The sequence below is a fragment of the Cryptomeria japonica genome, chromosome 11 (assembly GCF_030272615.1).
Source record: "Cryptomeria japonica chromosome 11, Sugi_1.0, whole genome shotgun sequence".
Classification (NCBI taxonomy): domain Eukaryota; kingdom Viridiplantae; phylum Streptophyta; class Pinopsida; order Cupressales; family Cupressaceae; genus Cryptomeria; species Cryptomeria japonica.
In genome coordinates this window covers 246,466,582-246,491,357 of record NC_081415.1, presented here as the reverse complement: position 1 = coordinate 246,491,357, position 24,776 = coordinate 246,466,582, and the positions used below count along the sequence as shown (strand labels likewise).

General features: G+C 39.0%; 1 protein-coding gene across 2 annotated transcripts; it reads left to right on the top strand.

The window, feature by feature from the left end:
* Nucleotides 1–15,159: 15,159 nt before the first annotated feature.
* Nucleotides 15,160–17,989, top strand: LOC131040112 (putative pentatricopeptide repeat-containing protein At3g23330). 2 transcript variants are annotated; one of them, XM_057972972.2, is made up of 2 exons: nt 15,655–15,805; nt 15,966–17,989. In XM_057972972.2, the coding sequence occupies exons 1-2, from the start codon at nt 15,769–15,771 to the stop codon at nt 17,465–17,467; spliced, it is 1,539 nt and encodes a 512-aa protein (XP_057828955.1). In that variant the 5' UTR covers nt 15,655–15,768; the 3' UTR covers nt 17,468–17,989. The 2 variants fall into 2 exon arrangements, with proteins under 2 accessions (XP_057828954.1, XP_057828955.1); XM_057972971.2 differs by having other exon boundaries at nt 15,160–17,989.
* Nucleotides 17,990–24,776: the final 6,787 nt, after the last annotated feature.

Genomic DNA, 24,776 nt, shown 5'->3' with positions numbered 1-24,776 from the left:
TAGCAGAAGGAGCCAAACCTATCAAGCAGAAGCTTCGTAAGATGCATCCCTAGATTGCAGTGCTAGTCAAAACAGAACTCAAGAAACTCCTAGATGTTGGTTTCATTAGACCAATTGATTATGCAAAATGGATCTCCAACATCATGCCAGTTGGCAAACCAAAAGGGGGCATCCGCATTTGTACTGACTTCAGAGATCTGAATAAGGCCTGTCCTAAGGATGACTTCCCCCTACCAAATATCGACATCATAGTGGATCTAACAGTAGGACATGCCATGCTTTCACTCATGGATGGCTTTTCAGGATACAATCAAATAAAGATCGCACCAGAGGACCAACATAAGACAGCCTTCACATGTCCATGGGGCACATATTGTTGGAATGTAATGCCTTTCGGTCTAAAGAATGCAGGAGCCACCTATCAAAGAGCAATGACCACCATCTTCCATGACATGATGCATACCATGATGGAAGATTATATGGATGACTTACTAGCAAAATCACTCACCAGAGAAGGACATCTCCACATCTTAGATAAAATCTTTGATAGACTGGAACAATACCATGTTCGACTCAACCCAAAGAAATGTGTCTTTCGAGTGACCTCCAGGAAGCTTCTAGGATACATTGTCTCAAGCAAAGGCATTGAGGTCGACCCAGCAAAGGTAAAAGCAATCATGGACATGCCACCTCCAAAGAATATCAGTCAGCTAAGGACATTACAAGGGCGGCTTCAATCCATCCGAAGATTCATTACACAATTGGCCGATAAGTGTCACCCATTTACACACCTGCTACACAAGAACATCCGCTTTCAGTGGGATGACAAATGCCAGCAAGCATTTCAGGCACTTAAAGACTATCTCATGAATCCACCATTGTTGATGCCACGAGATCCAAGTAGACCATTGTTACTTTATATCTCAGCGACAAGTACAGCATTAGGTGTACTACTGGCACAACATAATACAGAAGGAAAAGAGTGTGCTGTATACTACATCTCTCGCACACTGGTTGGCTATGAACTCAATTACACACCTATTGAGCGAGCTTGCCTAGCAGTAATCTTAGCAGCCACTAAATTGCAGCACTATCTGTTGACGCACAAGGTACAACTCATCGCAAAGATTGATCCACTCAAGTATTTACTCAGCAAAGCAGCATTGACAAGCCGCTTGGCCAAATGGGTGATGATTCTAAGTGAATTTGACATCGAGTATGTAGACCGTAAAGCTATCAAAGGTCAGGTTATTGCAGATCAGTTGGCCGATGCACCACTCATAGGCGATCATCCTCTCATTTCCAATTTTCCAGATGAAGAGATATTCATGATCACAACAGCATAACCATGGAAACTATATTTTGATGGTTCATACACTAGGCATGGCTCGGGGGCAGGCATTCTGTTTATCACACCTCAAGGTGATAGCATCCCGAAGTCTTACAGGCTCACATTTCCATGGACCAACAATATAGCAGAATATGAGGCTTTGATCACAGGACTCAGATTAGCCATACAATGGAAATTACAAGAACTACAAGTATATGGCGACTCACAACTGGTCATTCGACAAGCAATTGATGAATATCAGACCAAAGATGATAAACTCATGCCATACAAGCAAATGGTGGACACTCTAAAGACATCATTTACTACTATCACTTTTGAGCAAATACCAAGAGATCAGAATCGAGCTGCTGACGCTATGGCTACTATCGCATCTCTCCTAGATCTTCCACAAAATTCAACACGCTACGAGTTCTTGGTAGAACAGCTTTGGATCCCCGCTTATAATATCCCTGAATCTGAGATGATATGTCGCCTTGTCGGTTCTGAATCCCCATGGTACGGTGAGTTCTACACCTATCTCCATGATCACACCCTTCCTCCCAACCAATCAAATAACCAACGTAAAACCTTCATTCGCCAAACTGCTCGATATACCATTATTGCTGAAACCCTATACCGACGCGGTCTTGATGGTACTCTCCTTCGATGTCTGGAACAAGGTGAGATAACAAAGGCTTTGGAAGAGGTACATGAAGGAATTTGCGGGACTCATTCAAGTGGTCCATCACTCGCCAAGAAACTCCTGCGAGCTAGATATTATTGGCCATCTATGGAAAAGGATTCCTACTACTTTGTCAGAAAATGCAAAAAATGTCAAGTTCATGGCGACCTAATACATGCACCAGCTCAAGAACTGCAACCAATCACAACACCATGGCCTTTCTGTCAATGGGGCCTTGACCTTGTGGGTAAAATTCATCCATCTTCATCTAACGGCCATAAATTCATTATTACCGCCACCGAATATTTCACAAAGTGGATCGAAGCTGTTCCACTTACCCAAGTCACTGGCAAGCAGATCGCCTCATTCATCCTCAACTACATCATCTGCCGGTATGGTGTACCCATGTCCATCATCACAGATAATGGTCTTCCTTTCAAAAATCAGGATGTCCGTGATCTTTGTGAGAAATTTCATATCCAACACCGCTTTTCCACTCCCTATTACCCACAAGGCAATGGTCAGGCCGAAGCATCCAATAAAAACATATTGAGAATCCTAAAGAAAACAGTCAATGATGCCGGTCGTGATTGGCATGTTCAACTGAATCCAGCATTATGGGCATATCAAACTAGCATTCGGACCCCTACAGGTGCAACTCCTTATTCATTGGTCTATGGTGCTGAAGCTATCTTACCTATTGAGGTTGAGATACCATCATTACGAGTTTCCTTGCATAATCTCATCGATGATGAAGCTTACAGAGTCTCACGTCTTCATAACTTAGAGTTACTTGATGAGAAGCGACAAGCTGCATACAACCATCTCAAAGCCTATCAGCAGCGCATCAGCAGAAGCTACAATCACCGAGTTAGACCTCGTACACTTGAGGTAGGTGATCTTGTTCTACGAGAGAATCCTCGCAACCAACCAAATAGAGAACATCAAGGCAAGTTTGAATCAAACTGGCTGGGCCCATATGTTGTCACTGCTGTGTTCGGGTCCGGGGCATATCAGTTGGCTACATCAGAAGGAGAACCGCTTGCAGATCCAATCAACAGCATGCACCTCAAACGGTTTTATACCTAAGCTGTACAGAGCATCAGGCTCCCCTACATACTAGAAAATACCAAAAATATTCAGAAAAATGTCCTGAAGAAAATACACAAACATTCAAAAAAGTAAAGAAAAATCATGCATCCAAACGGTGAACAACCACTCCGGTGGCACCTTGGGTAAGTACGGTGGTGAAAATCTGGCAAACAGGCGCCACTCGTAAAGGCTATGGCTCCATTGTCTTTCAGACTTGTTGCGATTACATTTACTTCATACATACATCCATCCATCCAAAGCCATGGCTTGTTATTCATCTGTCATTAAGAAAAAAGAAAAAAGAAAAACTCCATGCGTCTAGTATCCCACCTTTTCATAGTCAGGTCTAAAAACTGGGGGCAATACCCTTAAACCTATTGATGGAAGTGGATTCTACATTGTCTTATGTGTCATTACGCTCTTCATTCAGGCAATCATCAAAAATACCAAAAACATTGGAAAATGTCTCAACAAAATACCAAAAACATTCAAAACAACACAAAAATACCAAAAACATTCAAAACAATTCAAAATCCAAAAAACATCGACAAAACCATTGAAAAATCACACAAAAACATGACAACACCTTGTACATACCCATCCATGCAGATACCAAAATAAACATTGACAAACTACTCACACAATGACCATTTACCAATCAACCACACAATCAACATCAACAATCCAAACTGTCTTTAAAACAAGGATGCATCCTTCCTTATCAAAAACAAAGACAAGATGACGTTTTCTTTGACAAGAAAATTATGTTAAGCTATCAAATACTTGGTTGATTTATGAGTACAATCATTTGTTTATCTGTATCGGGATCTTTCAGCATTGTTTTGTATTGTTTGCGCATTATTTCTGATGAAGTTCTGGGGCATGTACTAATGGTGTCTATGTGGGAAGTTCACCAAGCTACGTGATCTTATGCAAAATGCAATCATAGATCACTACGGCTTGCTGACTACAGCGTATACCTCGACCATATGAGTATGAACCATTACCAAGGATCCTTATTCTTTATTCTTTATGTATATACTGTTTGTTTGCAGGTACAATGCTCTTCCTTTGGTTCCTCCTACCTCATCCAAACTGGATAAAGGTTTTTATCTCTTAGTACGGTATGCACTTGTCTCAGGATCTGATCAGCCTAAGATCAAGGAGGACGATCCAAGTCATGCACGAAAGGAGATAATCCTTGTCTGTTCCGCAAGCAATACTCTGGTCAACTTGATCCATTATATCAAGTTGCTTGTATTAACTTGCTATATCAAAACCATGTAAGAAATACTCAGGTCATCTTGAATCATTATGTCAAGATGCTTGTATTCTCTTCCAACATTTTAAAGCTCAATGATGAAAATAGAGCACTATGGATCGTCATTTCATCTCATCTGTTTATATATTGCATTCTGTTGCATATCACCCATCCGTTCACTTATTCATATAGATGTTTTATATGCAAAAATGAGAAAATTAAGCTGGTCTTGGATACAATCATGATCGAGTACTCTGATACATCATCAATGCATCATGCAAAGTCTTACAAACCTTGCATTCCTCATAATCATATCATACTCACATTTAGTTGCATCTTGCATTAAAACATTTAGTTGCATCTTGCATTAAATATTTAGTTGCATCTTGCATTAAACATTTAGTTATATCTTGTATTAAACATTCATGTCATTTTTTTTAACTATAAGTTCATTTTCTTGACATTCGTTTTCATGAATCATTTTGCATCATTGCATTAATCATAAATAGGTCGCTTTATTCGTAGGATTAAATTGTCTTTGACTATATTTAGTCCTTTACTAAACATTCATATCATGTCAATTATCCATCATCATTTCATTATCCCTTATCATTTCTCATTGCATACATTCATAATTAAAACATTGCATTTATTCATCTAGTTATTAAAGTATTTTCTTATGCTCATCTTAGGATTTGTTCGCATTGCATTCATTATCCTCTTTTAAGGTGCAGTTATTACAACATTAGTTATCATATCATCACATTATCATTTGTACTTAAAACATAGTTAAGTATTTAGAATCACAAAAACATTTGTACTTTACATTTTGTTTATCCACAAATGCATTCATTTACGCATTATCATATACGCATGTATACTTTACATTTTGTTTATCCATATTACATTCATCTAAACACATCTAGATGCATATTCATACATAATATCATTCATTCGACCATTGCATTAACACCATCACATAAAGTCATCTCATCACTATATCAAAATAGGAAACACCAAAATCCTGTTCATATATCATCATAAAGCATACCTCATCATCATGGCATTACATACATAAAGCATTACATCAAAAATCAAAAACAAAAATCATACATAAACCTGCATTTCATATGTCAGTATCCAACATCATACATCGTCAATAAAAACATGCATATAGGAAACATCTCATCAAATGCATACATATACACATATCCATCTAAGCAATAAACTCATCATCCTGCATATACATCCATACATAATCAAATGCATATCATCAAAATATGGGATCTCCTCATATATATCATCTCATATATCAAAGTACAATGACGTCTACAAAAAATCGGCTACTAAAAGCCATCCAAGATACAGTCCATAAATAAACAAAGATACAATATATGTAGGCAAAAATGCTTTCTCACATGCCGCTCTGGCCAGATGCTGTACCACCACCACCACCTCTACCTGCTCCACCACTGGTGCCTGCACCACCTGATCCATCTCTCCGTGGAGGCCTCATCGAACCCCCACTCCCTCCTGCATCCCCTGATCTCTCCTGCCGTAGAGGACCCATCACACCCCCACTACTTTGTACCCTCTGCGATCGCTCTGATCTGGCCTGCCGCATCTGCGAATAACTGAGAGCTCGCTGACTGAGTGGCACCACCTGCTCATAGAAGCCCCGCCAGTACTCTATCTCTGCCTGCGCTCGCCGCATCTCCCTCATCACCTCCCCTGTAGGACCCTGTGCTCCTACTCCTATCCGAACCCTCTCCTGCAGCTCTGCCAATCTCTCCACCGCAGTATCTCTCTCCCGCAGCACCATCGTCAGCTCTGACTCACGTGCAAATAGCTGCACTTCCCTGGCTGCTACCTCCTCCTCTAATCTCTCTATCCGGGTCTGCAAATAAATTATCATATGCTCCCGCAGATCTCCAGTAGCTCCCTCTCCCATGTCCATCGCTGCCTCACCTATATCACCCTCTCCAATAGGTCCCTCCCCTGCACCACCTTCTCCAGCAATCCCCACTCCTCTATCCATCGGGATCTCTCTCTCCATCCCCCTCCCACTCAGCTGCACTCCTCCCTGCATCAAAGGTCCCTGTGATATCTGCAGTGGTAGTCCACCTCTCCCTCTCCGCTGCCTTGGCATCCCCAACCCACCTCCTCCTCCCCCACCTCCTCCTCCGCCACCTCCATCTCCACCTCCTCCTCCTCCTCCTCCTCCTCGACCTCGACCTCCTACTCTCCGTCCTCGTCCCCGTCCCCTCTCATCCTCAAAAGCTGGGATCGGCTCTACCGGGTCTGATATCCGTTGGATCGGGTGTGCTGCTCGGTACTGCGTGTACTCATCTGTCACCCCTGCATCAATGACCCTCGGTCGTAAGTCCCATGGCCTCGCCTGCAGTGTCCGAAACTCTGCTAGTGCCTGATCACAAGGTAGCACTAGACCCCATGCATACCGCTCCCGAATCACCCGTGCATACTCTCCAGATCCACTAGGTAGTCCCTGCTGCCGTCCGAACTGCCTCATCACTCGTCCCGGCACCTATCTCTCCACATGATAAGAGGTCCTCCCAATGAGGAATCGGGTCATGAAGACATAAGGTAGTGCCTCCGCATCATCCTCCCATGGCTCACACTCCAAGTATGGCCGCCATATCACTGCATCTAAGTCATCCAATGCCCGCCGCCACCACTCTAACTTCCCCAAGTGGGGCTGACTCATCATGCCACTGTACATAAACATGTATGGCTGGTCCACGGCTCGGAATCTGAGACTCACTGGTCGAGTCACTGGTAGGTGCTCCCATGCCCAAACATGTAGCAGCGTCATGCCTACTGCTAGAGAACTCCTCCCTCGGTACCCTACCTCGTGGAGCTCCTGATACATGTGCGCCAGCATGCACGGCCCCCATGCAAATCGGGTCCCCTCGGTCATCATCATCTCTATCACCTGTCCCCATCCCACTGCCAATCCATGTGACCGCCTGTCTGGACACAGAAGTCCTCCCACAATCCCTGACAACACTGCTGGAAGGGGCTCATATAGTGCCGCTATATCCTCCCATGTGATCGAGCCATCGTCAATATATACATCATCATCAAAAATCCTCTGACATGAAACTGTCCCCCAGGATCTGTCATATGTGACCAGCTCTCCTCGAATCGGAATCCGAAGGATGCGCCACACGTCCTCTAAGGTCACAGTCATCTCTCCCTGTGCCAAATGAAATGTGCACGTCTCACTGTGCCATCGCTCTGCCAATGCTGTAATCAAACCATGATTCATCCGAATCACGAGCATGTGCATCACCTCGTAGAGGCCAGTAGCTGCAATACAGTCTATCTCCGCCTGCGTTAATCGGTCCCGCAACCCCTGTGTCGCAGGATGACGCTCGCGTAACTGCAACACGCGCAGATCCTCCTGCACATAGACATTCATCAATCACCATCAGTTGTTTTGTTATCAAACTTTCTTAAGTTTAAACCTAGACTATCATCAGATACTTTGATCAAGTATCTTCGGGTCTCAACAGGTAAGCAATCATGGCCACCTAGACTTCAACAGGCATTTATCCTAACAAATGACCTAAGTCTCATTGGGCTGCTATGGTTCAAAACAACTCCCACTTCACCTCACCATCCATCAATCATTGGCATCCGGAGATTTGTTTTGTCCAAACACTGGGGCATCTCTTTATCTTAAGCAAAAGCGCTATTTTATCTACAAAAGCGCTAGTTTTCCACAATAGCGCTACAACTCTGACAAAAGCGCTACAAAAACAAAAGCGCTAAACCAGCTGTATAATAGCGCTATTTAACATCAAAAGCGCTCAATTAACCATACAATAGCGCTACTTAGTCAATAGCGCTAAAATATGCATACAGTAGCGCTAATGCATTGCAAAAGCGCTCAAACAACAGCACAATAGCGCCATTGTGGCACAATAGCGCTAGTTTATGGAGCAAAAGCGCCAAAACCAGAGTTCCAGCGCTCTTGCTCCGACTTAACTTAGACTCAGCTAAAAACCTATCAAAAATGCATGAAAAGTCAGTTTTCGAATTTGCGTACCGCTGGTCCGTAGTCGTCTGGGCGCTGGAACCGTCGGACTCGCTCGAATCTGTGCTCGGTGATCGGAATTGGCATAATAACTCCTCCTTGCTCCTCCAAATGTCACTATTAGAGCTCTCGTTTTCAACTGGTCGCGGTCACAAATGATCCTGTTTTCACCCCTTTCACCCCATTTATACCCCCCACCGTCACCGTAACTTCGCCCCGCTCATCGCCGTGGTCCCCGTGAACTTCCCGAACCCCCCATTTCTCCATGTTTCCCCCGATTTCTTCTATTTTTCACCAGTATACCTAACTTCTTCTCTTCTACCACCCTGCCAATTTTCATTCTTTTTCGAGAGATCGCCCGATTTTTCGAAATTTTCCGGCCCATCTCTCGAGGGGGCATACCACCCATTAAATTTACATTTTATGGGGCATTTCTCCACACCTATTTTTCTTTCTTTGAAACGACGCAATAAACCGCACCGTCTCAAAGAGGGGCAAATGTAGTCACATAAATCTGTCCATTTTAATTAAATGAATATTTTGTATTTATTTGATTAAAAATCCACTAACCATCAATTAATTAAATTAATATTTAATTAATTCATCCCCAAACATTCTTCTATTAATTAAATAAATTATTCAATTTATTTTAATTAATTCATTAAATCAAATTTCAATCAATTAAATAAATAAAATCAATTTATTTAATTAAATCCCCTTTTCCTCTTTTAAATAAATTAAATAAAACATTTATTTAAATCATTATCCCCCCCCACTTGCATTTTCCTACAAATGCAACTTGCACACATTTTTGAAATAAATGAATTTTTATTTTAAATAAAATCCTATTTTCCCTCACCCACCAAATCCACTTGCAAAATCTAATCCCCTTCTAGATTCTTCTAACCCCTTCCTAATTAGCCTAATCCATCCCCTAATTATTGTCACATTCATAAGCAAAATGGAGTCACTTCTCAAAGTCTAAAAGTCTTTGATAACTATTAAAGGCTTTCAACCTTCAACCACTAAATGGCTCAAAGTCTTTGATAACCATTGAAGGATTCCAACTTTCAACCACTTAATCCCCAAAGTCTCCAATAACCATTAATGGTTAATTCAACCCTCCCACATGGTTAAAACATTTGTTTTGACTCAACCTCTACCCAACCCAAGGGTCTCATCAGGCCTTTAATGCTTTGACCATGATTATCTCTTAATCATTTGCACAAAGGTTTATCCTTGCATTAACTCCTAATCCAGTGGGTAATCCTAATTTAAACTTGACCCTTAGCCTTTAGATAACCATGAGGTCTTCTCAAGCCTTTAATGCCTCCAACCTCTTCTCTCAACCCAATCCTGTGTTGACACTTGTCACTATTTTATTGGTGCCAATTGTGCACATGGATCCCCAACTTTCAAGCTTGACCCTTGATTAAACTTTTCAATCCTGGCCATCCATTGCTCCATTTTTCCTATAAATAGAGCCCATTCCTTCATAATCCAGATCCTGAAAACTTGTATGCATCTAAGCTATAGACATTTTAGAGAGCATTTTAGCATAAGCAATCTAACATCTTGTCTTTTTGGTTAAAATACATCATTTTAGCATTAGTATTAGCTTTTTATTTCACATTTAGAGCTATACTACAATCTCAATCCTCCATAAGCATCCATAGTGCAAAAAGCTGCTGAGAGCTACACTATTTTGGAACTTGGAGAGGAGAGGAACAAGGGAGAAGAAGCTAAGGCCATGCTAAGAGGCAGTTGGAGATGTCTCATGATCTTTGTTTTACTTATTAGATATATTAGCATGTCTCTTTGTGTCTCTTTTGGAATGCCTTCATAGATTAGTTTTTGATTGACTAACGCTAATGTTTTGTGTGTTTTGTGTTCTTTGATCATAGACTAACCTTGTGCCATTTAGGAGGGCATCATAGACCATCCAGACTCAAGCATGTCATTTTACGTAGAGTGCTATACTCATTGATATACATAGTTCTGTCTTGGGCTTTCTTAACAAGTTTGTTCATTGAATTCAGCATGGGGAGAAGATTAGCTAAAGTTAACAAATTCTCTATATCACTTAGCTTATGCAAGAGATCAAGAGATTTGTCTACTGTGAGGTGTTGCTCATACATTAGTCCGATCAAGGATTGATATTCTGTTAGAACTCATTCCGTTGGTCCATGCAAGGAGATCCATCTGGTCTCAACATCCTTGAGAAGCTTGTTTCCTGCTGTTACTCCCTCAACAAAAATCTAAAATTTTGCAAAATGTTTAAGACTTTGGCAGAGGTATGAGTGGAGCTCGTGGACCAGATCTTCAACTTTTGACACTGTAGGGAAATTGCTTACAATTATATATGCTAAATTCATTCGATGGGCCATGCAATGAATGCCAACCATGTATGGTGCAATACTAGTTTGTAATCTTGCGCAAAGATCGGTCCTTTGACCTTGCATTACAACAACTCCATCAGCTCCAACACACACCAACTTCTTGTCAATTGTCAAGTCATCCATGCCGACAATTTCATTCAAAGCTTTCTTAACTTCCAAATATAATTTTTTTGTTGTTGAATTGCCCCTCATTTTACGAACATAGAGTAGATGAGCTCGGTAGACATGTTCTTTTACGGTACACACATGCATACAAACCCAAGCAGTTTTATCTACTGCAATAACTTTATCTATGGATAATGAAATGAGATTTGACTCTTTTACACTCTCTTGTAAATTTTTCTTTTCCATCTCAGCAAAACAGTTTGCCATTTCCCATCCAACGTTTATTGACCAATGTGACATAGGATAGTGAGGAACATTCAAAAAAGATAATAAATTACTAAATTCTGGGAAATCTTTCATAGGAAGCCCTCTCGACAGAATATGAAAAACAACACTCATCTAAATAGTATTTGCCAGGTTTGCATCTTTCGTAACATGTTCAAGCCCAACCTTGATTGTATTTCCAAATCCACTATTACCAATCAGTGTCGTTTTATGGTTATGCTCTTCATATTCTACGACATACTTAACATGAAGACATTCTTCCTTTGATTTCCATCTTACTACTCGTGTTCCCTTTTCATCTATGATCAGTTTTTCATAAACCTTACCAATATGCTTTTCTATGGTGTCAAGCTTTAACTGCATCTTCTTCTCTCTTTTAGTTTTCCAGCTACAAATCTTACACCTGCATTCTATTGGTTGTTCATCATTGTTTGGGACCGGTTCAATGAATGGGTACTTTTCTACCCAATCAATCTTAAAAATCCTTGTCATCTCCCACTCTCGCTCCAGTTTTACTTTCCTTTTTCTTTTCTTCCTACCAACATCATCTCCAGTACTAGCATTTGCATATGAGTGAATTATCTCATTGTGTGTATCCCTTAGAACATCTTCTGTCGTGTCGGTATTGTCATCCTCATTTGATGCATTTAACTCAATGACAATCCCACCTTGTGGTGGTGGTGAGCTACTGTGAATGGCTTCTGCAACTGCAGAAGTTGATGGACCAGAAAATTTGCCAATTCCAAAGAAAGACTTTATGGTAGTATCTTTAAGTTTGAGTTTTGGGCATTTTGATGGCATCTCAATCCCTTCAATTTCACTGCCCTGAGGAGTCTTACCCTTGTCTAACATCCCAATCCCTTCACCACTCTGAGGAGTCTTAGTCTCACCCTTGTGTGACATCTCAATCCCTTCACCACCCCGAGGAGTCTCACCTATGTCTGACTGTGACATCTTGAGTCTTGACCTCTCACTATGGATTAAAAGTTAAAACTAATACTATCAAGTATGAAGAAATGATTACTCACCTTTATGCCTTCTTAATTCTCTAAATCAGGAATCAGGAATGCCTGGACCTGTGTTGCAGGATTGTAACTCTGGCCTTCCGTCCTACAATGAACTTCGACTTTCCAACTCAATTTGCGGAATGCAAATCGAGTCTCAAGAGCTCCCAATTTACTAATCAGACAGGAACAAATCGTAAGAAAGAGTGTATTTATAGCAATCCATGATTGCATTTTTGGCAAATTGCGTGGGGCTCGGGCATCGCAATTGCCAATAAATATTTAATTTAATTGCATTTTTGGCGAATTGCGCGGGCGTGCAATGAACATTTAATTTAAGAGGGGCAAAATGGGTCCTCAAATGCTTATAATGTTTTAATTGATATTGGCGAATTTGGCCGACGCGTGCAATGAACATTTAATTTACCATTGGTGAATTAGGTCCTAGGTACGTGGTCGTTTTACTATTGCTGGCGAATAACAGAGGTGATCTAATACCCATGTCTAAGTGATTCCAGGCGAATATTACGGGCATGCACATCAACGGTGTGTGGTCAATGGGAAGCCATATTCTATAGTGTACTGTTAACCCCGAAATTCCGGGCGATTTGACCACGATGTTGCCCTAGACTATTCATGCGGAATTCACCAATTGGCAAAAATTTGCCACTAAAAAACTCTCTGTATGCAATGTAGAAGTTAAGATGAGAGGGACATTACATCATGGAGATTGACATCTATTATAAGAGTTGTTGATGCATAGTGCATTAGTTTGAAGGAATCCCATGATTCAATCTATCTTTGATGAATAGAGAGCAACAAAGTTGTCCTAGTTAGATCATTAAAGGGTAAAATCCTAGATTATATTAAATGCACAAATAAATTAAATCTAAAAAATGCTAAAAAGATTAAAGAAATCAAATCTAAAACTCACAAAAATGGAAAATATAATCTTAAAGGTTTGACAAGGAAGTTATGAGTTCACCACAATGAACAAATATAAAATGTGCCCTACATTAGTAACTTAGTCTAAAATGAGAAGATCAATCAATGAAAATGATTAATGTAATTACAACCTAAATTAATTTGAGTTGAGATTGATTAGTTAAGTTTTGAAAATGATTAGGGGTGTGCTTGGAAATTGGATCAACATAGACTTTGATTGCCAAGAGCTATGACAAAGATTTAAAATTTAAAAATTGATATTGGGTCTATGATCAAAGACATGGGGCTACTAAGATCTAAGAATATTAACACTTGGTATAAAAAATTGCACTCACAATATAGTCCACTTGGTGCAATTTTATCTTGGGTGGTGTGGTGGTATGTGTTAAGATAAGATAATGATTCTAAAGAGCATTATTGAGAGCTGCTTGTGTGAATGTTGAAATGTGAAAAGTTTCTTTGACCCTAAGTTGAGCCCTTAGGTTCATTTGATAACAATAAAAGAAATAATTGGTGGAAATGAATGCTAAAGAGGTTACCATTGTCTCTAATGCAATTAGATGTGTGGTGCTAATCTAGTTTGATTCAAGTTGAATCTAATGAAATTCTAACCTATAGACAAATTTGCTAGGATGATATGGCGAATGTTGATTTGTTGCTTTCTAATCTTTGATGCCAATTAATCGTTAATTCTTCACATAATAGATGTTCTTATGTGAATTTTTGACGATTAAGTATTATGGGCAATTGTCATAGGATAATACATTTACATACAAAACTTTCAGATAAATTATTATTTTTTATTTCCATATTAATTTTGAGATTATTAATCTTGATAAATGAAAATTTGAATTTCCAACACTAAATATATGACTATATAATGATCAAATTCAAGAGACACTATCATGCATTCAATCTAAACAGTAAGTTGTTGAGTATTAAATTTGTCCAAAGGATGTTCTAAATTGAAGGTGTATATGGTGAAAATGGATAACAACAATATTGAAAGACCAAATGAATTCAACCACAAAACCCTAGCCTGACAACAACAAAAATCCACCATAACATATGAAGATTACCTAAGACAATGCAAATCAAATGAAATCACAAAGATTATACCATCACATGTCCAATAGGATTTGGATCTCCATTCTTCCTATCTCCATTGATCTTGCTTGATATATTTGCTCTCAGATTTTATGTGCACAAGAGCTCAACAAAGAACGGAAATGTGGTTGCAAATAGGATCGCATATGAAAGTGCAAAGGCGTAGTGTAGTCAATTAATCAGGATGCATAGTTGAGTAGAATGATTGATTAGGGTTGGTAATGAAGGAAGTATCTCCTTATATAGAAGACACCATAAGAAATGGAGAGATAAGATTGAGAGGTGTAAAAGATAAATGGTCGGCTATGATTAGAGGGTAGGTAAAGAAAATAAGAAAATAATGAGAGGGTAGGTAGTGTATGAATTAAGAGATGAATGACATGTGTCATGGGTAGAAAAGGCTAATGAACTAATTAAATAAATAAAGATTCATTTAATTAATAGAAGAAGTGGGATCAATTAAATAAATAAGATATTTATTTAATTTAGAAAAATGATAATTTAAATAAATAAAGGTATTTATTTAAATGAGAAATAAGGTTAGAAGAAGATAAATGAATTAATTAAATAAATAAAGATTTATTCAATTAATAGAAGAATTAGGCTTAGATAATTAAATATTAGGGTTTAGGGTCTACAGAAAGATTTGCGATAAAAAAAAAATAGAGGAGTTAATATGACTATATAATGATCAAATCAAGAGACACTATCATGCATGTAATCTAAACAGTAAGTTGTTGAGTATTAAATTTGTCAGAGGATGTTCTAAATTGAAGGATTTGGGATTAAAAAAAAAGGAGAGTTAATAAGTGCACTAAAACAGCTAATTCATGTGATTAAATTGAGCTTCAAAGGCACAAACAAAAAATAGCGTTAAAACATATTGAAAGGTAAAATTAAAGGCTGCACTAAGATTTGAATCCCTGGCCAACCTCGTGACGCTTGGGTTTCATTGAATGTATTCCCTAGATGCAAAATTTTGGCTGTAAACAACCCATTTTGAGAGCGAGCTATCTTCAGTCTCTTACATGGCTTCCTTTCATGGCATGGCATTACAAGAACGTTCCAGGGTTTTTAGGCTTTTTAACAAATGTTCCTTCTCATCTAATCAAGAACCCATGTTAAAAACACAAGTGGGTGTGCACGAAACATCATTTTCAATGGATCATGACATCTGCGCTTCTTTCCTGCAGGAGTGTGCCAATACCAGAAGTCTGGCAGAAGGCAAGCAATTCCATGCTCAGATGCTTGTAACAGCTACAGAACAATCTTCGATTTTAGCTACCAAGCTTGTTAACTTGTATGCCATGTGGGGATGCTTCAGGGAAGCTCAGATAGCTTTTCAGAGCATACCAAAGTTAAATCCTTACTCTTGCAATGCCATGATTAGAGGATATGTCAAGCACGGATTCTGTCACGAAGCTATCGAGCTGTTTCAACAAATGGAAAAGGAAGGTGTACCTGGAGACAATTTTACGTTCCCTTTTATTCTGAAGGCATGCACGGAAATTTCGAATTTGAAGCAGGGAATCGAGGTACATAATGCTGTAATTAGGTTTGGCTTTGCTTCTAATGCTTTTGTTGCAAATAGTCTTATAGATATGTACGGCAAATGTGGCGATATTAAGGATGCACGCCAAGTGTTTGACAAAATGTCTCACAGGAATGTGGTTTCCTGGACTAGTATGATTACAGGTTATGCGCAGCGGCAGCTGATGGATGAGTCATTGAAGCTTTTTCGCCAAATGCAGGTGGAAGGTGTTGAACCCAATTCGTTAACTGCGACAACCATTCTCCCAGTTTGTGGCCAATTAAGATCTCTACAATGCGGTAAAGGGATTCACTGTTATATGGTGAAGAAGGGATTTGAGGAGGATGTCTTTGCCGGGAGTGCTCTTGTGGATATGTATGCTAAATGTGGGGAAGTATATGATGCACGTTATGTGTTTGACAACATGCCTAATAGAAATGTGGTTTCGTGGAATGGGATGATTGCAGGTTATGCCCAGAATGAGTATGTCAATGAAGCAGTGGAACTCTTTAGTGTAATGCAACATGCAGGGATTAAACTCAATTCAATTGCTATTATTAGTGTTCTTCCAGCCTTTGCCCGTTTAGGTTTCCTGAAGCAGGGCAAGGAAATACACAGTTGTATATTAAAAAATGCATTTGAGTTTAACGTTTTTGCTTCCAATGGTCTCATAGACATGTATGCTAAATGTGGTACTTTAAAGTTTGCAAGGCATGTGTTTGACAAAATGCCTGACAGAGACGTTGGATCTTGGACCGCAATGATTGCAGGCTATGGTATGCATGGTCATGGTGAAGCGGCACTCAAACTCTATAATCAAATGCAACATTCAGGAATAAACCCAAATGAGATTACCTTCACTGCTATTTTAACTGCCTGCAGCCATGCGGGACTTGTACATGAAGGTTGGAAGTTATTTGATTCTATCAATCAGCAGTATCCTAGTCTGCTTCACGAGAAGCACTGTGCATGTATGGTTGATCTTCTTGGCCGTGCAGGGCTCTTAGATGAAGCATGGGATTTTGTGAAAAATATGCCCTTTAAACCTGGAAAGAATGTATGGGGAACCTTGCTTGCTGCATGCAGAGTAAATCACAACATAATTTTGGGAGAATATGTGGCAGAAAAATTCCTTGAGTTGGAGCCAGATAATGTAGGTTTTTATGTATTGCTATCAAACATGTATGCTGAAGCTGGCAGGTGGGAAGATGCAGAAAATGTAAGAGCAATTATGAAACAAAAGGGATTGAAAAAAAGCCCAGGATGCAGCTGGATTGAGATGGGTAATAAGGTTCATACTTTTCAGGTAGAAGACAAATCACATCCTCAATCAGCAGAGATCTATGCCATGTTGGAAACATTGTCTAGGCAGATGAAGGCAGCTGGTTTTGTTCCAGACACTAGCTTTGTATTTCACAATGTGGATGAGGAAGAGAAGGAATACATCTTATGTGGGCATAGTGAGAAGCTGGCCATTGCTTTTGGGCTGATAAACACATTGCCTGGAACAACAATCCGTGTCAATAAGAATCTTCGTGTTTGTGGTGACTGTCATGCTGCGACCAAGTTCATCTCGAAGCTTGTCAATCGTGAAATTGTTGTTAGGGACTCATACCGTTTTCATCATTTCAGAGATGGGAACTGCTCTTGTAGGGATTATTGGTGATGATGGAATTACCCATTAAAATTTTCTCGATGATGATATAGTTGTGAGCTACACAATTAACTCGCATAGAACAAGATCAAAGCATGTTACTGATCTAATTATTTATAAAGCAAATTTTTTAGGAATGGAAAGAGAACATGCTAATTGCTTAGATATCCTCGTAGCTGGAAATATTGCAGAGATCTGCTTGATGCTAGGAATTTGCTTCTACTTCACGAGTGTTGCTATTCTCCTTTTGAAGAAGAAGAAGAAAATCAGGGAAATGTAGAGACATTGGAAGAAAGAAATCTAAGCAACTTGCTACAGGAGAAAAAACAGAAATAAGAGTGCAGAAATTTGGTTAAAGTATAAGCTGCTTATGATAACTTCTCTATGAGAGCTTGCAAGGTTATGTCCATTGTTACTGTTAATGATTAAAATTTGCACCCTGTTGAACTAATGAGTTTAACAACTTTGCATAACATTGGAACTCATCTCTGCGTGTGGGAAATGCATCAATTGAAATGAGACCTCCGGATTCTAGGCCGGTTCCTATTTGATTAATCGCCTATTTGCTCTTCTAACAACTGAAAACACTTGGTAGGAAAAGGGAAGAGAAAAAGAAAATAAACTAAGTAACTAGGTGATTCACCAAACTTTGAGGGAAATGAAAATGATAATGAGAGGTCTATAATTGCAAAACTCTATTTCAGTGGGTAAACACTTTTGTTCTATATAGGCCTGCATAAATGTTTCACAGAAAGGTCCTAAACTGAGCAATCAAGGAAAATATATTTTTCACATAAAAGCTCTGTGTACTTGTGGACACAAACTGCAACCTGCAAACAAAATACACTTCTGCAACTAGGCTCATGATGAGACAAAATAACAAGGAATAATACAATTCACTGGTTACCTCTATCAATCATGCTATGAACACAAAGATACAGAAAGAAAAGAAGGCTTGAAAAAACTTAATAAAACCTTTCTCCAAAAGATGTTGTCATCATATATTCAGTCTCTAGGATTGAGTTATAGAAAATATACAAGAAAACATGCTAAGGACAAAATGTTGTCACAAGAGCTTTCTCTCAGAACTGAGCCCTTCCAAAAAAAGTGATTACAATAGTTATGCTTTTCTCTCAAAGAAATGCATGAAAATAGGAATTGAATCCTTGGGTCGGATTCAACTGAAAAGCCTATTTTTCAGGCACTAGAAATGCTCCAAAAAGCCATGTGTGGAATGAAAAAGTCCTTCCGAGTCATAAACAACTAGACAACTCATCAAAACCTCCCTTAAAACACTCAAAATGCTCATAAAAGGCCCTCAACAACCTAGAAAAAGTCCAAACCCGAGTTTCTAAAGTTTTGCGAAGAAAAAGTCTTCTTTCCCAAAAAATAGCTCTCAACACTTACTTGATAACTAAGTCTTTAAGACTTGGTCATTTCTTCATTTAAGTCTTTAACTAAGTCCGCAAGACTTAGTCATTTCAACTTGCTTTTCTTGAATATTAATGTTCAGCTATGATTTATAATGCTATCATAGCTAAAATTAATTTACATGAAAATATAAAGCAAGAAAATAAAAGTAATTCTGGAAATTTTGTTAGCATTTTGCTTCTTAACTAAATTTAAATATGTGTAAAAATTTAGTAACAATTTTGGCAACATTTGCTGATTGTCTGCCTGCTAGACATAGGGAAAATCAATAGCCTTTTACAGTTCATTGGGCATAAGGATCACTGAGAAACGTTTTTGAAAGCCATGGCTGAAATATATCAGTTTATGATATCAGTTGAATGCAGATTTATGGCTGATGTTAGTGGATAATATCAGCTCCCCTATCATGAGTGATAGGTGTGCAATCAAATGATGACTTCATATGGATCTGTTATACATGAAACTCAACTCTTGAAACAACAATTTGAAATTTGGAGACTCTGAAACAAAAACTTGTGATTTGAAAACCACTTAGGGAAAACTGGAAAACTGACTAATTGAAAGACTACACAACAAGAACACTAATAACAGCAGGCTTGTATGCACTAGGGTAACTATATGTGGAGATTGTACATCATGTATGGTTGTTTGAGTTTATCTCCTGCACATGTGGTGTAGAATTTTGATATGTAGCTATCCTAGTGCATATGAATTGTTGTTAGGAGCGTATACTGCTGAAAACTAACTCTCACTGTGCAACAACACTTAGGAAAAAGAAAATTCAAAAACAAATAGTGCAACAACACTTTATTCAATAACTAATCTAGCATTTACAAAGTAGGACATATCTCAAAACAAGGTTTGAGGTGGATACCATTGACTGGTATCGGCAAGCTTTCTCCTTCAAGTGTTGACAGCTGGAAAGTATTGTGCTCCTTGCACTCTGTTATCACAAACGGGCCTCCCCAAAATGAGTCAAATTTAGTATGCTTGCCCGGTCTGCTCTTAAGCTCATCCCACTTGAGTACAATGTCCCCCACATTAAAATTTCTTAATTTCACTTTTTTGTCAAAGCTTTTCTTGACTTGCATCTGCCGAAACTCCATAGTTTGCATTGCCTTGTTTCTGCTTTCTTCCAACTCCATTAACTGAGCATAACGCACCTGCATAAGATCTCCTTCTTCAAATAAAATCAACTGGCTAGCAAGATCAAGCGATGGCAGCTCTGTTGTAATGGACAACCGAGCTTCTTTCCCATAGACGAGCATATAAGGTGAATTCCCAATGATCTGCTTTGGAGTTATTCTATCCACCCACAGGGCAGCCTTCAATTTAGAGTGCCACTCACGTTGATTCTCCTGCAGAGTCCTTTTTATAATTCTGATCAGGTTCTTGTTTGTGGACTCTGCTAGTCCATTACCCTGAGGATAGTAGTTTGAACTAGTACTGAGATATATTCCATGCTTGACCACCCAATTAGTCACTCTTAATCCAACAAAAGCAAGTGCATTATCAGAGATTATGGAATTAGGAACTCCAAATCTATTAATAATATCATCATAAAAGTTCACAACAACAGTTTCATTTGCATCCTTTAGTGTTGTTGCTTCTATCCAGCGAGTGAAATAATCAGTTGTTGTGATTATCCATTTATGTCCCGCACTAGATGGAGGGTTGATAGGACCAATGAAGTCAACACCCCATCTATTCAAAGGCTGTTCTGTTTTAACTGTCTGCAAAGGTAATGCCGACAACCTTTCTTTTCCTGCAAACATGGCACATTTCACACACTTTCTAACATATGTATGACTATCTTTAAAAATATCGGGCCAATAATAACCAGCCCTTAAAATTTTATATGCAGTAGTCCTAGGAGAGAAATGACCTCCTGAATGACCATCATGGAACTCATGCAAAACTTCTGCAATCTGATTTGAATCAATACACCGAAGAAGGACACCACTGTGATCCTTTCTATACAACACCTCATTAACTAAGACAAACGGGATGGATTGCAACCTATAGTACCTCCTTTTTGCCTTGTCCAAATTTGTCGGACACTCGCTGGTTTTCAAAAAGTCAACCATATTCTGCAACCAACTTGTTGCCTTGTCATCATCAGCTGGTACATTAAACATCAAAGTTGTTTCTACTTCTTGTTCACTATCAAAATCTTCATTAGCAACAATCTGCTCACACAAGCCCTTTCCCCTAACCAATTTGGTCACTTGGATATCCACGTCATACTCCATGACCTGTGTTATCCAACCAGCCTGTTTTTCATTTAAATCTTTGCTAAGTAGAAACTCCTTGACACTTGGGTGAGCAACTTTTAAAAGTATTTTATTGTGGGACAACAAGTGTCGAAATTTCTTGAGGCTTTTAACAATAGCGAGGACATGTTTTTCAACAAAACTGTACCTCTGCTCATAATCCTCTAAGCTTTTGCTGAAAAACGCGATTGGTTGTTCCAATCCTTCCGCATTTTGTTGGACCAATATTGCGGAGATGGCTTCAAATCCACCATATGCATACAAAATGAAATCCTTGCTCAAATTAGGATTCACTAAAGTAGGAGCTACTGCTAAGGCTTCCTTAATAGATTGAAAATTGCTCTTTGCTTCTTTAGTCCAGCTGAACATAATATTCTTCTTGAGCATGGTTGTCAAGGGCTTCAATAAATCTGCAATACTATGCAAAAAACGGCTAACAAAATTAATCCTTCCAATAAAAGACTGCAACGCTTTCTTATGATGTGGCAGAGGTAACTCTAGGATTGCTACTATCCTTTCCGGATCCACTGTGACTCCTTGCTTGGAAACAATATAACCCAACAACTTACCTTCGTGAACAACAAACACACATTTTTTGGGGTTCAGTGAGACACCAAACTCTCTACAATGCTAAAAAATCTGTTTGAGATGACCAAGGTGATCTGCTGCCTTCTTAGAGTAGACTGCGATATCATCAAGATAAACCAAGACAAATTTATGTATTAAATTGCTAAAAGCCAGATCCATAGCTTTTTCGAATGTTGCCCCTGCATTGGACAACCCAAAAGGCATTCTTTTGTATGCCATTGTACCCCACTTAGTGGTAAAAGCGGTTTTGTATTGATCCTCTTGCTTGACCAGAATTTGGTTATACCCTGAATAACCATCTAGAAGTGAAAAGCGTTCTGAACCAGCAACACACTGAAGTATTTGCTCCATAGAAGGAAGGGGATGCCTATCTTTCAAGGAAGCCCTATTCACATCCCTGAAATCAACACAAAGACGCAACTCTCCATTTTTCTTTCTAACAAGGACAAGGTTGGACACCCAACTAGTATGCTTGATGGGATAAATAATTCCACTCTCTATCAGCCTAAAAACCTCTTTCTGCATTAAAGGTTCTAGTTTGGGGTTAACTGGTCTCTGTTTTTCTCTCACGGGATTTGCATTGGGTTCTAACTCTATGGTGTGTTGTGCTAGTTCAGGGTCAAACCCTTTTAAATCACCATATTCCCAAGCAAATATATCTGCAAATTCTTGAAACAGCTAAACATAAGACTGCTTTTCAGATAGAGTACTCACCTTACCAAATTTTAGGCTCTTTCCGGGTGCAACCTTCAAATTTTTGTAATGTTCTTGCAGAACTTGCAAGCTGGTTTTGTTCTTCTTTGCTTGATCATCAGAATTAGAAATTGATTCCAAGGTAACCAATCCTTTTGGCAGCTTATTTGTCTTTAATTGAATAATTTGATCTTCATATTTTTGCTAGATTCTATCCTGATTGGAAACAACAAACACATCTTCTTCTAGAAGAAATTGTAAGATCTGTTTGTCACTTTTGAACACCTGCCAATTGACATTATTATCAGGTATAGAAGGTCTGGTAATGACCTTAATATGTTGCTGGTCATAACTCTTCTTTATGCTATCAGGAATTTCAAACTGTGCTCCAACAACAGCTAAGCGATCAACATGCTGGTTTTTACTCCTCGGTATGGCAATAATGTTGAATGCATTGAAATTTTCTATTGAATCCCAAACTCCGTGTTTATATGCTTTCAATGCATCATTTTTAACTACATTCAGTCCTCTAACTTGATTAACTATCAGCTCACTATCACCATACACTTTCAACTGCTTAATTCCACACTTCCTAGCCCATTCTAGGCCTTGGATCAGACCTTCGTACTCTGTTGTGTTATTAGTGCATGCAAAACTAAAACGGAAAGCTGCATAATATTTCTCACACTTAGGTGAAATCAGCATTGCGCCACCTCCAGCACCATGTTTATTCCTTGAACCATTGAAAAACATCTCCCAGACATTATTCTGCTGTTCACAAACAATTTCTTCCCTTTTTACCAGATTTGGCATTACCAAACCAGCCTCTTGAAACATGTAATTTCCAAATCCAGCATCTACAAGGACACTAGCTTCATTATGTAAGGCATTTTCTGCTGCCCATTCATCTAACAGAATATCTGGAATTTCATTAACCTGAGCTTTGGATTCTGAAACAACCGCACCTTCATCTTGTTCAAACACTAGACAATTTGCATTAACAACACTTGGCGTATAGGGTTCAATGTGATCTTTTGACAGTATTTCAGATTTAATAGTCACTTTGGTGCCATATCTAGTGCGGAACAACATATGAGACCAATCCGACGAAAGATAACCTCCTATTTTGGCAATATATTCTCTTGACAGACATAAGGCAAAGTAGGGAGGCAAATCTATTACATATATGTCCCGGGGAACAGAGAAGTTAGGACGGGCATGAAGGGTTAAAGTTGCATCCTTAATTAGACCCACTGTATTAACAGCTGAACCATCCAGTTGTAACACTCCTTTCTCTAAATGTTCATATTTCTAGCCTAATTGATCTGCTATTTTCTTAGGCATAACAAAGCACGTAGCCCCACTATCTACCATACAATTATGTACCAAATTGTTCCCAATGATAAGAGAAACGTAAAACAGAGGTGGTTTCACGTTCTTACCTTGGAGAGCAGATTTTTCCTTGTTGTTGGCTTCTTTTGAGTTATTTTGAACAACAACATTAGTTAAAATAGTTGATTTACCAGCATTATCAACACTCACCTTAGAATTTAACTCTTCAGATATTGCTTTCCTCAATACATCAGTTTGACCCGGAATAGCTAGGGAATCCCACATGGTCATATTGACATTCATTTTCTTCATGTTGTCCACAATGTTGAAGGGTACAACCGAATGTACCTTCTGATGTATTTTTGCAACTGTCGGATCTGCATCCTTCTGAGGCTGCTCTTTAGCTGGGATTGTAGAGGATCTTTTTAGAATAATAGGAACTTGTGTGTGTGATGATTCTGCAACTGTAGGACCTTTACCTTTGTCTATTGTTTGTTCCGTTTCAAGAGCCCTTTTCTTTGCTCGGGTATAGGTTGCAATTGCCGAATCACCATTCACACCACAAAATTCCTCTCCTTGCCAATTAAGGAATGCAATCTCAGTAGTATGTATATCCTGTTGTTGCTCAGATGCACCAGAAGATGCATCTAGTTGTGAACTCGCTGCATTTTGGACCATGAGCACTTGATTCACTATCCCATTTGAGCATGAAGCATGGTTATGCGATTGATTATAGGGATAACACCAATCAACCTTTGATATTAAGTTGTTTTTCTCTGGTACAAGGTCTCTTACCGGGTTCACAGTATTTAGGGGTGCTGGATTATAAGATTGAAAAGGCCTTTGATTGACATTTTGTCTCCCACCTTGGAAATTACTCTGATATGACGGTCTATTTTGCTGATATTGTTGATTGAAACCTTCTGCTATTGAAAAGCTAGCTTTGCCCCTTGGTATTATTTTTTAATGCTAGTCAGCTCATTACCAAGGGTCTGCAGGATACT